This window comes from Ichthyophthirius multifiliis (genome assembly GCF_000220395.1).
Source record: "Ichthyophthirius multifiliis unplaced genomic scaffold scaff_1120509251182, whole genome shotgun sequence".
Lineage (NCBI taxonomy): Eukaryota > Ciliophora > Oligohymenophorea > Hymenostomatida > Ichthyophthirius > Ichthyophthirius multifiliis.
This window is the reverse complement of record NW_004086125.1, coordinates 27,799-44,146: the sequence shown is the minus strand read 5'-3', so window position 1 is coordinate 44,146 and position 16,348 is coordinate 27,799. Positions and strand designations below refer to the sequence as shown.

General features: G+C 15.7%; 3 protein-coding genes across 3 annotated transcripts, besides 23 other annotated features; 1 reads left to right on the top strand and 2 right to left on the bottom strand. All coding sequences in view use genetic code 6, as the record gives it.

Annotated features, from left to right (window-relative positions):
- Positions 1-381: 381 nt before the first annotated feature.
- Positions 382-2,103, bottom strand: IMG5_155530 (leishmanolysin peptidase, putative; the record flags this gene model as incomplete). The annotated part of the gene is made up of 6 exons (XM_004030634.1): positions 382-508; positions 569-750; positions 870-1,103; positions 1,224-1,381; positions 1,436-1,964; positions 2,011-2,103. 6 exons carry the CDS (start codon positions 2,101-2,103, stop codon positions 382-384), a joined length of 1,323 nt encoding a protein of 440 aa, XP_004030682.1.
- Positions 1,121-1,170: a microsatellite.
- Positions 1,126-1,181: a microsatellite.
- Positions 1,141-1,193: a microsatellite.
- A 409-nt stretch (positions 2,104-2,512) lies between the features above and the next one.
- Positions 2,513-2,545: a microsatellite.
- Positions 2,546-2,860: 315 nt separating this feature from the next.
- Positions 2,861-2,905: a microsatellite.
- Positions 2,906-3,086: 181 nt separating this feature from the next.
- Positions 3,087-3,153: a microsatellite.
- Positions 3,087-3,173: a microsatellite.
- Positions 3,111-3,157: a microsatellite.
- Positions 3,151-3,203: a microsatellite.
- Positions 3,151-3,214: a microsatellite.
- Positions 3,165-3,284: a microsatellite.
- Positions 3,166-3,227: a microsatellite.
- Positions 3,229-3,291: a microsatellite.
- Positions 3,244-3,279: a microsatellite.
- Positions 3,292-4,086: 795 nt separating the features above from the next.
- Positions 4,087-4,155: a microsatellite.
- Positions 4,115-4,153: a microsatellite.
- Positions 4,156-4,264: 109 nt separating the features above from the next.
- IMG5_155520 (protein serine threonine kinase, putative) lies at positions 4,265-5,262 on the top strand (the record flags this gene model as incomplete). The annotated part of the gene is made up of 2 exons (XM_004030633.1): positions 4,265-4,873; positions 4,972-5,262. 2 exons carry the CDS (start codon positions 4,265-4,267, stop codon positions 5,260-5,262), a joined length of 900 nt encoding a protein of 299 aa, XP_004030681.1.
- Positions 5,263-6,282: 1,020 nt separating this feature from the next.
- Positions 6,283-6,313: a microsatellite.
- Positions 6,314-6,426: 113 nt separating this feature from the next.
- Positions 6,427-6,460: a microsatellite.
- Positions 6,461-8,483: 2,023 nt separating this feature from the next.
- Positions 8,484-8,513: a microsatellite.
- A 33-nt stretch (positions 8,514-8,546) lies between these two features.
- Positions 8,547-8,601: a microsatellite.
- Positions 8,557-8,595: a microsatellite.
- Positions 8,602-11,533: 2,932 nt separating the features above from the next.
- On the bottom strand, positions 11,534-15,390 carry IMG5_155510 (sap DNA-binding domain protein; the record flags this gene model as incomplete). The annotated part of the gene is made up of 14 exons (XM_004030632.1): positions 11,534-11,787; positions 11,835-11,970; positions 12,012-12,094; positions 12,139-12,302; positions 12,369-12,492; positions 12,539-12,602; positions 12,644-12,853; positions 12,897-13,042; positions 13,315-13,331; positions 13,506-13,695; positions 13,742-13,886; positions 14,003-14,301; positions 14,652-14,837; positions 14,946-15,390. 14 exons carry the CDS (start codon positions 15,388-15,390, stop codon positions 11,534-11,536), a joined length of 2,463 nt encoding a protein of 820 aa, XP_004030680.1.
- Positions 14,176-14,229: a microsatellite.
- Positions 15,391-16,140: 750 nt separating the features above from the next.
- Positions 16,141-16,191: a microsatellite.
- Positions 16,192-16,348: the final 157 nt, after the last annotated feature.

Genomic DNA, 16,348 nt, shown 5'->3' with positions numbered 1-16,348 from the left:
GGGTATTTTAATAATATTGAGACAGAATTATAATTAAAGGTAATTAATATAAAGAAATTCTGCTCAAGATATTTCTATGAAAAAGATTAAACATAAAAATTTTAAATAATTTTTTTATAAAAAGAATATATTTAATAATTAAACTTTAAAAAATATAATATATTTTATACTATATTATTATTATTTTAGTGATTTAATCTTTATATATAATATATTGTATAAAAAATACTAAACATATATCCTAATATAACTATCATTTATGTGTATTTTAAATACAAAATTACTTTATTTTAAATTTATTAATTTAATATTTTAATATTAAAAACTTAAACAACCAATAAAATTTTTGTAATTCTAATTTTTTAATATAATTTGATTTATTCATATAAATTAATATTTTTCCAGAAAATATTTCTTATCTTCTTCTTCTTCGTTATTGACTTATTTAACTTCCTTTTTCTTTTATTTTGTTAATGGAGCACTTTTCGTCATATCTATTCTTCCTTCTCTGTTTTTTAAATTTAGAATTTGATTTTTTCTTTTTTTATTTTATAAAATAATAAATTACTTTTTCCTAGTTGGTTATGTTATTTTTTATTTATTCTTTAAAACTTTTTTTTTTTCGTCTTCTTATTGTTCTTTTTATTTTTATTCTTTTTAAGTAAATTTTCTATCTTTTTCAGCTTTTTTTTTCTTTAATTAAAATTTAATTATATCAAAGACAATACAATATAGTATATATTTATATTACTTATTTATAAACAATTTATATGGGGAAAGTTTATATCAATTTTTATTATTTATCTAAAAATATTTCAATTTACTAATTTAAAAAAATATAAAATAAAAAAAAAATATTTTATTAAAACAGCTAGTATATCAAGGGTTGATTTAGATTCAACGTCATGCAAGTTAATTTCTGAGTTAAACTCTTAATATAAATCCATTATATTTTTTCTTAATTCAGGTCGATCGTTATTAATAGTTACTTTATTATCTTCACTTCTAGCTAGCAATTCTTTTATTTAAATTAATTATTCATCAACTTGTTTTTGCAAATTTATTTTATTTTATTTTAAAACTAAAGCTTTTTGATTTAAAAACTGTTTAATCAAAATGAATAATTATATAAATAGATAAATATATAAATATATATATATATATATATATTTATATATATACTTTTTTATATAAAAATAAAATATTGTTTTTCAATAAATTACATCTTTTTCTCTTTCAAATTATTGTTTAAATTCATCAAATGCAGACTAATCTTCTTAAAAATTTTGTATTTAAAATATATTTTTTCTTTCTAAATCATCAAAATAATCAACTAATTAATTCGGTTATTTGAAATACATTTCATAATTTAACTCAAAATCTTTTTTCAATATTTATTTTTTAAAAATCATAGATTTATAAAAAAATAAATAACCTAATTTATAATCATTTTCAAATTATGAAGAAAATATATGTTCTAAATTATGTTTATCTTTACTATCATTTATTTAAATATTTTTACTATTTTTTTTAACTCCTCCAGCAACTTTAGATTCTTTTTCATTTTAATCATCAGACTCAATACTTTTTTTTTATTATTTTGCTATCCATTCTTTTTTTTTTTTCTCAATATATATTAATTTATCTTTTTCTTTTTTTTCAAGCCATTCTTTAGGTGTTAATTTTTCCAGAAATTCTTTATGCTAAGTGCACATTGCTACATAATCATCTTTTTATTATTTTTCCTGTCTAAGAGTTCCTAAACGTACATTAATTTATTTGATATCAGACTCTTTAGATTTTTTTTCTTTCATTACATTATTAGCTTTTTATTCAGCTTCTAATTTAGCTTATTTATTTTATTCCAAATATTTTTAAAAATTCTCATGATCTTGTTTTAGTTATTTTTCGCTTAAAAGTAAGGCATGATCTTTTTCAGTTGAAATTAATTTTAATCTTTTAATCTATTTAATATTTATAAAATATTTCTAATTTTTTTTAAAAAAGAACTTCATCTTCAATAATTCCATGTGTCATAGAAACTAGAAACATTTCTTTTTTTACTCTTTGACGTCGTTTGTGGATTCTTTTTTTAATGTCCATCTTTTCGTTTATTTTATCGCATTTTAATTATTTCTTAAGCTTATTAAAGCCTATTTTTTTATTCATTATTATATTGTGTTTTAGGGGCATGCTTTTCTGTTATTTCTACCTAAAAATTTCTATAATGTTATAATGGTTATCGTGTATTAGCAGTAAATTTTTCCCAAATTAATTACTTTTTAATTTCCTTTTTACCTTATATTCTTATTTAATTTTGATCATCAAATAAATTTATATCATCATCTGAATGAATATTTAGAGGGAATAAATTATCCTAAATCTTTTGATTGTCATTTATATCACTTCTGTTAATTTAACTCTTTTATTTTTTTATTTTTTAATTATTTATTTATTTGTTTTTCTTTACTGAAGTTGGCTTACTTTAAATTCTAGGGAGCTTTTGTCTTTATTTTTAAATATCATTTTTTAAATTAATTTTTTATATTATATTTCTGTCATCCATTTTAAAATTATATTATTATAAGTTATCTATTTAATAAATATTTTTTAATAATTTTGATTAAATTTTAATTTATTTTATATATATATATATTAAAATAAGAAAAAAAATATTTTGAAATAAAAAAAATTTTTATATAGAAATAATTTAAATATTTTTTATTGAATTATTTTTAAATATGTAAATATATACTAATATTGTATTATTAATTTTATATAATTAATATTTAATATTTTTTTTTTTTTTAAAAAAAAAATTAAAAATTTAAATATAATTAACATTTTCAAAAAAAAAATTTATTAAAAAAAAAATGAAAAAATATTAAAAAAAATATATAAAATAAAAAATAATTTTAAAAATACAAATGCTATAAATTTTAATTAGAAGAAATAAAAATAATGTTTTGTATATATAAAATTTATATTTAATAAATTATAAATATACGAATATTAATCCTTCTTTTCTAAAAAAATAAAAATATAAAATAAAAAAAATTCTCTAAAAAAATAATTTAACATAAATCAATAAAATATAAATATGATATATTATATAAAAAATAAAAAATAAATATTATTAATAAAAAAAAAATATAAACTTTTATATATATAAATTTAATATATAAAATATCAAATATATAAATCAATATATAAAAAATTAGCTATATGTATATATATATATGAAAATAAATAAATATATAAATATATAAATAAATAAATTTATATTTATATTAATTTTTTCCTAATTTTATTTTTATAATATTAAATTTTCTATTTGTTTTTATTAATTTTTTTTTTAAAAGTTTTGTTTTTTTTATTTTAAATATTTAATACAAATAATAATCAATCTTTTCTTATTTTTATTATTTATATTAAAATTATTTCTAATAAAATATAAACATAATTTATAAACAAATTACATATATTTTTTTTTTTTATAAATAAATAAAATCATTTTAAAATTACCATTTTAATTATTAATTGATTTTTAAAAAAATATTTTTACTTTTTTAATAATTGTCTTTCTACAATAAAAGACTATTAACTCATTTTAGTATAAATTAATAAATATAGATTTTTTTGAAAAAATATTATTTTTAAATATTTTAAACAAGATACTTAACGGAAAATTTTTTAGAAAATAATTATTTTAAAAAAATGAATAAATGCAAAATACATAAAATTAATAATTTAATCTTTATTGTATTTATAAACAATTTTAATATATATGCAATAAAAGCATAAATTTTCATTAATATAAAAATATATATTATAGTTAAATAGATTGAGTTATTATTCCATTTAATATTTTTAAATAACTTAATTAATTATATAAGTTAAAAAATAAAAATATATTTATATCTTAGAAATTAAACAAAATAATGATTATAATTAAAGAATTTAAAAAAAACTTAAATTATTTATAGATATCTGCATAATATAGTTATATTATATTTTTTATTATTCATTTGACTTAGTCAAATGTATAATATAAAAATAATAAAAATTAGATAATATAGAGTAATTTTTTATATAATAAATATATATTATTTTCTTTAATTAATTTATATATATTTTAATTATTTATTTATATATTATAAATAATTAAAAATTTAAATAAAATATGGGTTCATGTTTTAAGAAAACATAATAAATTATTAATCCTTTAAAAGGATCTTAAAATAAAAAAAACAATACAAATTAAATGACAACAATTGTATAAAAACAAACGCAAACATCAGATTAAAATGAATAAAACAATAATAAAATAAAAGTTTAATCAAATTAAAAATAAATTCCCTTTAAGAATGGAACATTATATTCATAGACTCCTTATTCTACTGTATATTAATCATTTGATTTAAATACAGGAAAGCAATATTTAGTGAAATCTCTAAAATTAACTCCTACTTAAAATAGCATAAATTAAAAAATGATTTATAAATCAATTGAAAAACAGTTTGCTTAATTAAGGAAATTGAGGAATAGAAACTTAGTTAAATATATAAATTCCTAAATAAATTATAGCAGTTAATAAATATAAATAATTTATGAGTTTGTACCTGGTGGTTCTATAAGTCATATGATCAAGAAATTCGGTCCTTTTAATGAAAAAATAATTTCTAAATATGTTGGATAAATATTATAAGGTTTAGAATACTTACATAAAAATAATATTATTCATAAAGAAATAAAAGGAAGTAATGCATTAATTGATACTGATGGTACAATAAAGTTAACTAATTTTGGAATTCAGAAAAATTTATTCTTAAATAAATAAAATAATGAATAATTATATAATAAATCGCCAGAAGTAAAAAATAAAAAATTAATTTATTTAAAAAATATTATAAATCAATTTAAATTGATATCAATATTTAATAATTTTATTTTATATTAATTTTTAATTAGTAATATGAAAAGTAATAATTTAATACGAAGACTGATGTTTGGGATGTTGGTTGTTTAGTTATATAAATGTTGACAGGAGTTTCTCCTTTTAGAAATTTATAAAAAATATAAATTCCAGATAAAATTAGTGTAGATTGTTAAGAATTTTTGTAAAAATGTTTGAAAGATAATGCTTGTGAAAGGAGTAGCATTAGCGAATTAATGTAAACAAAATTCATTTAATAAGATAAAAGTATAATTTATATTATTATTAATAATTTTTATAAAAAAATAATCTATAGATTCAAATGAATAAGCATAATAAATAAATAATGATGTATATAATAAATAAGAAGAAGATGAAAAAAAGTAAAATATAAAATATTAAATCAATTAAAAAATTGAACCTGAAGATGATTACAATATAAAAAGCGAGTATTAAAATTAATTAATTTAATAACTTGAATTTGAATAAAATAAATAGAAATAATTATAACAGGAAGAAATTGATAGAAAATAATAACAAAATGTTTTAGATAAGCAAAAAGAAGTCGAGGATGAAATTCTTAATTTTATAAAATCAAAAAAAAAAAAACAAAAAGCGTAAAATCAAACAAATTCAGAATAAAAAGACAATTTATAAAAAGAATAAATTTAATAATTTTAAAGTTAAAATGATAATTTAAATTAATAACAAAATAATAATATTAACTCTAAAAAAGTTTAGATTATTTTTGAAGAAAAAAATAATAATTATGTTGATATTGAACAAGAAAAAGTTTTTTAGATTAATTAGGAATTATTTTAATAAAAATAAAACGATATAAAGAAAAATTAAAATAGATATTATATTTACAATAAATATGATTATTGATAAATATAAAAATAAAAAATCTTATGTAAATTATAATCAATTTTAAATTAATAATTTATAAAACTTTATATTTTAAATTTTTAAACTTTAAAAAAATAAAAAAAAAAAAAAATATTTAAATTTTTTATAGTTTATACAATTATTGAAAACCAAAAATTATATTTTATATCATTTACATTGATATTTATATAAATTCTTATTATTTTTTAAATTTAAATTAGAAATAAAATGAATATATGTATATTTTTTTTATTTTTAAATCAAATTTTCCTTGTTATGAAATGTTTTACAATTGAAGAATTATAACAAACCGCATTTAATCCTATTCCTCATTAAGTTATTAATTTATATTAATATGGTTGGAATCCATCTTAAATACTTACTTCATAAAATAATGGATAAAATATAAAATAATATATATATTTAGTATTTAAGAAACAATAACTTATATTGTTAGCTTAAGATTAAGATTAAGATTAAGATTAAGATAATGAATTTTAAAGTTAAAAAAATATATAAATAGATATACAATATGCATAAGTAACTTAAAACTTCGTATTTTTCTTAACTTTTAGCAAATAATTAATTTAAGCAGATTTAAATTTAATAGAATTTAAAACTTTAATAAATTAAAACATAAGTTTTGATGTATTAGTAGTAAGTAAAAACGAGTAGATTATATATTTACCATTTAAAGGATTACTTTATATTTTTGATATCATATAAAAAACAATTATTGGAAAAAACGAAAGCTAAAATTAAATAATAAATTCTACTGTACATATTTCAGTTTCAAATTATAGTGGACCAAACTATGCTTTTCAAAGTTGTGAAAGAAGTGGCTTATTAATATTTAATATAAGTGTTAAAGAGAATCCTTAATTTGTTAGAAATATTAAAACAGAGTTTGTTGACATATAAAAAACATATATTTTTAATTCTAAAAAATATGTATTATACTTAATGTCTAAATATTATGGCTTTGCATCATTAGATATAACTAATTTATATTTAAGGCAAAATGCTTTTGCAGTACAATAAATTGTTCCTTTATTTCTAAAAGTTTAATAAGGCCGATCTTTATCTGATTTTGCTGTTGATTTTAATGAAAAATATTTATATTTAGGCTTTAGAAATCAGGGTCTTTAAATATATGATATTAGTTCTTTATAAATCAATGTTTTTTACCCTTAGCTTTAATAAAATTTATACACTCTTGGAATTGTTAACTCTATTGGATTTATTGAAAATTATAAATATGTTTATTTTAATGATTACGATAATATTTTAGTTTTCAAAAGAGCTTTTATTAGTTAAAATAAGAATATTTTAAATATTTATAATAAAAATGAGTGTTCTTATATAAATATAAATTTTTAATAGCCTTCTTCTATTTAGATCAATAATAACGGTGGAATAATAGCATTCACTGCAGGATATGAGGGTCTTTTCTTTTATCTAACCTACAATCCAGCGGATGTTTAACTTGCTCTAAATGAAAAATTTAATAATGTTTATTACTATTTTTGTCTATATTCAAATAAAAAAGAAATTTTAATCGCAAGCTCATCTTTAGGATTGTCATTTTATTAGATTATTTAATAAGCAAATTAATTTTAAATAAATTTAATTGCTAATTTAGAAATAAACAATTTAAAATTAGAAAGGAGTTGCTCTGATTTATATTTAATAGACGAAAAGTAAAATATGATTATATGTAGTTAAGAATAAGTTGGATTTTAGATATTTAATATATAAGATTTAGATAATATTTCGGTTATATTTACATATTAAACTTTATTCTAAAAAAAAATATCTACGGTTATTATCGATTCATAAATGATGTATGGAGCTTTTAATATAATTCATGAAGGGATTTAGTTTTTTTAGTTAAAAATTGAAATCTCAAACAATATAAAAAAATATGTTTTTTATAAAAAGTATTTTATTAATTATAATTATTGTGAATATATTAGGTTTGACATAAGAAATTAAAATATATATTATTTAGCAAACGGAATGTAAGGTTTATCAATTATTAGCTGGGAAGACAAATATAAGTAACCCATTGAGATAAGAAAATAAAAATTTTAAGGTTGGGTTTATAGATTTTATTAACAATTATAAAATAATAATATTTTATTAATTAGTTAAAGTTATGGAAAAGGATAAATAACCGCAATAAATATAATAGAAAACTAAATTTCTGAAATTGGAAATCTATAGTTTTAAAATGAAAATTCATATGGGTGTGTTATTGATGAAGATTTATCAGTTTTCGCTTTTACTGTTAATTATGGAGTAAAAATATGTTCATGTCTAAATCCAGTATAATTACATATTTAAATTAATAGAACCGATTAAGATTATTTAAAAAAATAAAACCTATAACTATTTAATATATTAAATAAAACATAAGATAAAAATGTTCTGATTATAGGAGAAAATGTTAGTATTTGTATTAGCCCTATAAAATTTTAAAATAATCTAAAAATAGCATAAGTTGTAAATGGAAATTATTATTTGGTCCCAACTTGGATAAATATAGTAGACGAAAATGATTATACAATATATGTGTTAATAGACTAAAATATAACAAAAAACAATGGTGTTAAAATTATTATAATTGAAATATCTATCTAGGTTTCGAGTTAAAATTTTATAAAAAATGAATTATAAATAAATGAATCTATGTCAAAAACTATTTTTAATTATTTAGTAATTTAATATAATATATTATTATTATTTTTATATTATAATATTATTCTTATTTTTAAAAAAAATCAAACTTTTTTAGATAAATATAGGAATTTTATCATTTAATGGATATTTAACTGAATTTTTTAATTAAGATTTATATTTTCTTATTGATTAAAGTATTTTACTGCCTGAATAAAATTAGATATTAATTTCTAAATTTGTTTTTAATATTCTTATAAATTTAAAAAAATTTATACCATTATAATTTTTTGCAAAAGAATCATTATTAGTTGATTTTGAATTTAAAATATCAAATTAAGTTATAATACATACTTTTTCAGATAGAGTATAAATTATTTTATAAATTATATTTAATCAATAATATTAAGTACCAGTTTTTGTTTAAACTTTATAATTTAATAAGTATTTATTTTTATTATCTCAAGATAAATTAAATTTATCTTTATCTGGAAATATTCAAGAAATAAATAATTTTTTATTAAATGATGTTTTACTTTCTTTTTTTGATTAACATACATAAATATAATTTACTGTTTAAGATTTTATAAATAATAATTTTATTAAAAAATTTTATCTAAAAGATTTGACGTTTCTAAAATATAAATAACCTATTAGTTTAAAATATTCATCATAATAAATGTATTGGTAATAATTTCCTTTTGGTTTAACTGTAGAAAAGCCATTTACGATTTAAATTTATGAAAATCATATTCTCTATTAAGAAGGTTTACAATTAAATTATACATTTTATTTAAAATAAAATAATTAATTTGTTGAAATTAATAAACTATAAGAATTACAATAAATAAATAACTAAATTTAGGGTAATTTTAATAAAAATTCTTATAAAAAAAAATATACTATTTAAATAACTATTTCTGATAAATATTCTTCTTTAAACGACTAATTTGATATAGAGTTTTCTAATATTCCTATAGAGTATATATTTTTTGAAGTTTTGAAATATTTAATTCCTGCAATAATAATTATATTAACATATCTTCTTAGATTTAAAATACATAAGAAATTTTTAAAGCACTATTATGTATATTCAGATATATAAGTTTAAATAGATTAGTAATTTCATAAAAAAATCAATCTCTCACCTTTATACATATATTAATATTCATATAATATGATTAACAAAATCTAAAAAAAAATATTTGTTTATTAAGAAGAATAAGAAAATCAACTTTATATTTATAACTATTTAACTGATCAATAAACAATAAATGTTGATGAACTTTTGAATGATTTTCAAATTATTTATAGCCAAAAGCCTTCTTTATATCCGAAATTAAGTAAAGAAGATTTTTAAGAAAATTCTTCTTTAATTATTGCTTTGTCAAGCATAGTAATTAATTAAATTCTAAAAATAAATGAAAGTACACGAAAAGCGTATAAAATGCTTAAATAATCATTAAATAAGTATAAATATAGAGATTGGTACAAAAATTTAATACTTTAAAAATCAGAAATAGATAATTAATAAAATAATCAATTCTAATTCGTCAAAAGTAATACAGATGATAAAAAATATTTATTTGATGAATATGTAATTAAGGACTAATAAGTAGAAGAATTATTACAAAATATAATATCTAAATATGAAAATATCGACAATTAGATTTTTTAATATAATATTAAACTTATTTGTTAAAGTATTAAAGCTGAATTATTTGGATTTACTTTAGATTAAAAACCTTCATTATTTATGAACACTATTGGTGAAACTATTCATTTAGATTAGGATTGTATAAAATAAATAAATATTTATTAAAGAAAACACTCTAAAAATAAAAATATAACCTTTAATTCTTCGTTTAATAAAATAACTTAATTCAAAAACAATAATATATGGATCTAATATGAAATTTTGAAAAACGCAATTATATTTAATGGATATCCTAAAAAACAAGATAAAGGAGAATATTTAATTGAAATTTTAAATAAATAAGGTTATATTGTTTATTAATTTAAGATTATTGTTTATAGTAAAAGATCTTAAAAATTTAAGTTATAATAAAAGAATTAAACTCCTTCTAAAATTAGTTTACCTTTAGATAATCTTGAAAAAAATAATAATTGCAAAAATAAAATGAATCATCAATAACCTAATAATTTAGGTATTAATGCATAAAGAATAAAATCAATTTCTTATAACTTGAATATGAATGATTTATAAATAAAACCAAAATCTTTATCGTAATATAAATGAAAATTTTATCAAGAAAATATTAAATAATAGTTGTATTATTATAAAAGATATATATTTTATTTTTAAAAAAAAAATTACTTTATTATATAAAATTACTATTTTTTAAAATTAATTTAATTTTTCAACCTAAATAGTTTATTCCTGTCATAAAAAGCATATACATGCAAATATAATATTCCCAAAAATATCGTTCATTATTAATATTTTTTTACTGAGTTTTTTAATTAATTTATTATCTTAAACATACTGTTTTTTAAAGAATAAAAAATAATAAAAATTTATATTAAAATTAATTTAAAAAAAATACTAGTTAAAGTTGCTGAACCTAATGGCGTAAAAATTCCAACAATAAGAGAATTTTGAGGAAAATTACCAGCAATTAAAAAATATGCAGTTTAAATAAATATTAATAAAATACAATAAATAATAAAAGTATCCATTAATTTTAATTTCTTTGACTATTAGATTTTATATTATATCCAAAAATTTTAAATTATTTAAAATAAAGTAAAATTTTATTCTTTAGAATTATTCTCTTCTTATTGTTATAAATTTTCATCTATTGTATTTTATTATTTTTATTTGCTCATATTTTATTTTAATTAACTATGTATATATAAATATATATAATATAATAAATTAATAATTTAAATATCTTTTTTTAAAAGAATAGAAAAAAAATAAAAAATATATTAAAGTTAAAAAATATAGAAAAATATATAAATTATTTATTTTTATAAAAATAATATTTAAAATATTTTTAGATTGAATCATTTTCCAAAACTAAAAAAGTTTTATTTATCTTTGTCATTTAAAAATGGACCAGCAATAAAGTTTATATGAGCTATTTCATCAAATCCTTCATTTTTAGTTGGTTCTTAAAAATTTTTGAAAAAGGTATGAATAGGAATTCTACCTACTCTTTTTGAAAAATGTTTTCTTTCTTTATTAGTCTCTCTTTAATTATCTAAATGCATTGCAAGATCTTTATCAACACTTAAAACAAAAGCTCTTAAATGTATATCTATTTTTATTAATTGTTATTTAATTAAAAAATTAATTTATTTTAACTGTATTTCTTTGCAAGACTTACAAAGTCTTTTCTTGCTTCTGATGTAGGATTAGTATTATCAATAACAATATTTTTTTTATTTTTTATCGCATTCTCAGCTACTTATAAACATTTAGGCATTGTTTTTAGTTCATCCTATTTTATTTAATATTTTTTAATTTATAATTAATTTTTACTCTATTAATTCTTTGATAATCTTACAAATGATTATATACAAAAGTTGATTTTCCAGACCCTGCTGATCCAATAAGAATTATCACTAAAAATTTTAAATATATATATAGAATTAATTTTTTTAATTACTTTCTTATTTATCTGATTTCAATACAACATTTTTTTCTTTGAATAAATCACCAGTTGTAGGCAGTTTTTTAGGATCAAAAAATTCTTAAGAAATTTATTGTTTTATTTCCAAAAAATACTATTCAGGTGTGAAAAAAGCTAAATTAATATTAAGAGCGAATTTTCTTTTTTTTTTATAAAAAAAAAATATAATTAATATTTAATAATAATATATATATATATTATCTAACAAGTCAGAATCACTAAAGTCTTTAGGAGGTCCTTTTCTTCCTGCTGCATCTCCACAATAAAACGATTCGCTTAAATTAACAGTATTGCCTTTTAATACTTAATCCAAGAAAAACTCCCACATTCCTATGTATTTTAGTTATAATAACTAAAAAATATTAATAAGATTTACCTTTGTTTGGTTTTTTATTCGCATCCTCTTTTCTAGCATAAAAAGCAATAATAGGAATTCCTATCTTTATTTATGTTTATAATATATATATTAATTTTAAAATACTGTATTAGCTATATTAGTAATTTTAATAGTTATTTATTTATCCGTAGTATGTCCTTTACCAACTCCTCCTTGATTAGAAAATATGACTACTAAATATCCATCTTTATATAGTTAAGTTAATTTAGTTTTAACTTTTTAATCCCAAAGAATCCAATCATGTTCATTTTAAGGGAATTTTTTACCACTTTTAGTTTTAATTAATGTATAGTCCTTTTATTTATTATTATTTTTAAATAATTTAATTAAATTTTACCATATCAAACGAAGCTATTTTATCTGATATTTAATAACTTTCAGGAATACCATATCCTATTGATTAATTGATGTCTAATTTCCATAAATATTTTATGTTAACTAAATTTGAACTTAATTCTTATTATTAACTCTAACCGTTTTATTCTAATGTATTTTTTTGTGACTATTTTTTAGGCGGCATTAAATTAATATTTGTTTTTGTTTGTTTTTGATGTTTTTTTTTATAAATATTTAATAGTATAAAATAATTTATAAATAAAATTTTTATATGTAATTTTATATATAAAAATAATTACGCGGTTATTATTTTTTTAATCAGAAAATATTAATACATAATTTAATAATTATTTTATAAATTTAAGTTAATAAATATTTAAAAAACAATCAATATTTATCCTGAAATATATCTTCTTTACAGTATTTTAATTGCTTACTTTTATTAATATTAAAAATAAGTAAAAATATCATTTGTCCTAATGAACTTAATAAGAAAATCAAATCAAAAATTTTGTAATATATTTATAAACTAAAATCTCCTGTAATTATTTTTAAGTTTTATCTTTTTATTTAATGTATTATACTTATAATTAATTATATTTTTAATTACAAGTATTATTCTGCGACACTATATTAAATAAGAACTAAAGTAGAAATAAAATAAACTCCAACTATTTCAGCTAAAAAATAAACAATTATGTCTGTATCAACACTCCTTGAATGCAAATGACCAATAAATATTCCTGTAAAATTGACTAAATTAATACAAAAAGTTCTAACACTAGTTATCATTAGAAAACCTTTAATAATTATAATTTATATGTTATAATAAATATAAATAAATACCTAAAAAAGTAAATGATAAATAATTTATTGCAGTATCATAATCATCATCTTTTATAATAATTCCGACTAAAGGAAGTATATTTTATAAAATTCTATTAATTGGGTCTATCGATTTTTATCTTCCAATTGTATAATTGTAAATGCTCTAAATAAATAAATAAATTAAAAGATATAAAGATATATTAAAAATAAAGTTAAGACTAAATTGATGTTAATATTAATTTTTTTTTATTATATATCTATTTATATATTATTTTTTACAATTATTATTCTATAAATGCAGTATATTCCCATTATAAAACTAAGAAATTTAAAAAATTTTCCTTTAAAAGTTTATGAATATTCATGTCTTTAAATTTCTATTTAAAGTTCTTAATAATCTAATATAAATTAAATAAATATACATATATATATTAGCAAATCCAAAATTTATTTATATATATATATTTATATTATATATATATGTATATATTTATTTATATATATATTTTTATTTATCTATTTTTTACATATAATTAAATTTTTAATTAAATATTTTTGTATATATATTTTTATTATTTCTTTATTTACAAATTATATTATAATTATATAATTTGTATATATTTTTTTTAATTTTTAGAATATTTACTATTAAAAGTTTCAATTTTACTTTCTTAATATACTTCTATTTCTTTTTAATTAAAATTATATTTTTCTTCTATATTATATTTTTCTTTAGTATTTTAACTTAATAGGTTTAACCTTATAATAAAGAATTTTTTTTTTTTATAAATATAATTTTTTTTTTTTTTTAAATTACATTTTCATAAAAAATGATTCCTTTTATTTATTTATTTTATTGAAATCGCCTTTTTACATTTTTTTAGCTAATTGTATTTAATTATATTTATTTTCACTCATTTTATTTAACAAATATTTTAGATTTTCTTCATGACAAACCTTAGATTGTTTAATATCTTTTACTAATCAAAATTTAATTAATAGATTAAAAATTATAATAAAATACTATTAGAATAAATGAAATTAAAATAATAATATGGACACTCCACACAACCAATTCCTGATAAAATTGCTATCATATAAGTTCCAACCATAGCTTAAATTAATTAATTTATAAAATATTTTATTTTTAAAATATTATTTTTTTTTAATATGATTTAAAAAAAAAGTACAAAACAAATGTTATGTTTAAAGTGTTTTTTACTTATTAATTCTATTTGCTTTCCTAATTATAGTAATTCTTCAAGTTAATTAACTTTCATATATTTTTAAACTTCAAATAATTTAAGAATAAAGTAAATATATAATATTCCTATATTTAAAAATTGAATTAATGTATTATTCCAAAGTTTTCTTACAATTTTATAAATTAAAATAAAAGGAATTAAAATAATACAAGAGTATACTAATGCCTAAATTGTAAGTTTCCAAAATATTAATCTATCCTAATCATTTCCAATTTTCAATACTTCGAAAATCAGAAGCATAAAACTATTACATGAAAATGCAAAAATTAAACAATATATAATTTCTGCTGTTTAATTTTTTATTTCATAATCATTAACTATAGCTTTTAAGACAATTTAATAACCGACAAAAGAAGATATTATTATAATAATTAAGTATAATGTTATGCTATATAATTCCATTTTCTTTTAGTTAATATATATAATTAAAGATTTTTTTATCTGTAATCTTTTTAACCTTTTAATAGCAATTTTTAAAAAAACTATATAAATATTTTATTTTTAATTATTTTCATCAAAAATTAAAATAAGATTTTTTTTCTTTTTTAATTATAGTAAAAATGGGTAAAGAATGAATATAGAATTAATTATTTTTACATAAATTACTTCTCTAGAGAACTATTTATAGTTCAACTATATCATTTCATCAGCCTGAATATTTACATATAAAAATTTCTTATTAAATGATTCATATTTTAATATTTTAATTTAAAAAACGATTTAAATTAAATAAATAATATAAATGTAAAAATTAGTTTTATTATAAATGCTTTTTATCAATTCAATAAAAAAAAGTATTTTTATTATACTTAGACTCTTAAAAAAATACAATAATAGGCAATTTATACACTTCATTTATATTTTGCTTATTTAATTTATAAATAATTATATTTATGTTTTTAATTTTTATTAAAATAATATTTTATTTGTATAAGTTTATTTCTAATGGGAATATTTACATTTTTAATATAAAACTTGGGTATTTATTTAATTTTTTTAATTTTATTATATCAATAAAATTTCATTTAATAATATGTCTTATAAGAAAAAATGTTATCCAAAAAATAGTTTTTTAATATTTTTAAAAATAAAATAAACAAAAAGGATAAATTAAAAAGTAATAACTAATAACTTAACATTAAATTATATTAAATATGATTAAAAATATATATAATAATAGAATATACATTAATAATATATATAAAGAAAATATTATTTTTTTAATTTTAATGATTTTTTAATGATAATAAAAAATATAAAATAATTTATTAAAAATATAAATAAAATCAGTTTCATTATAATGCGTCTATTTAAATTATTAATTTATATGTAATTTTTAAATAAATATTTTGTTGGATAA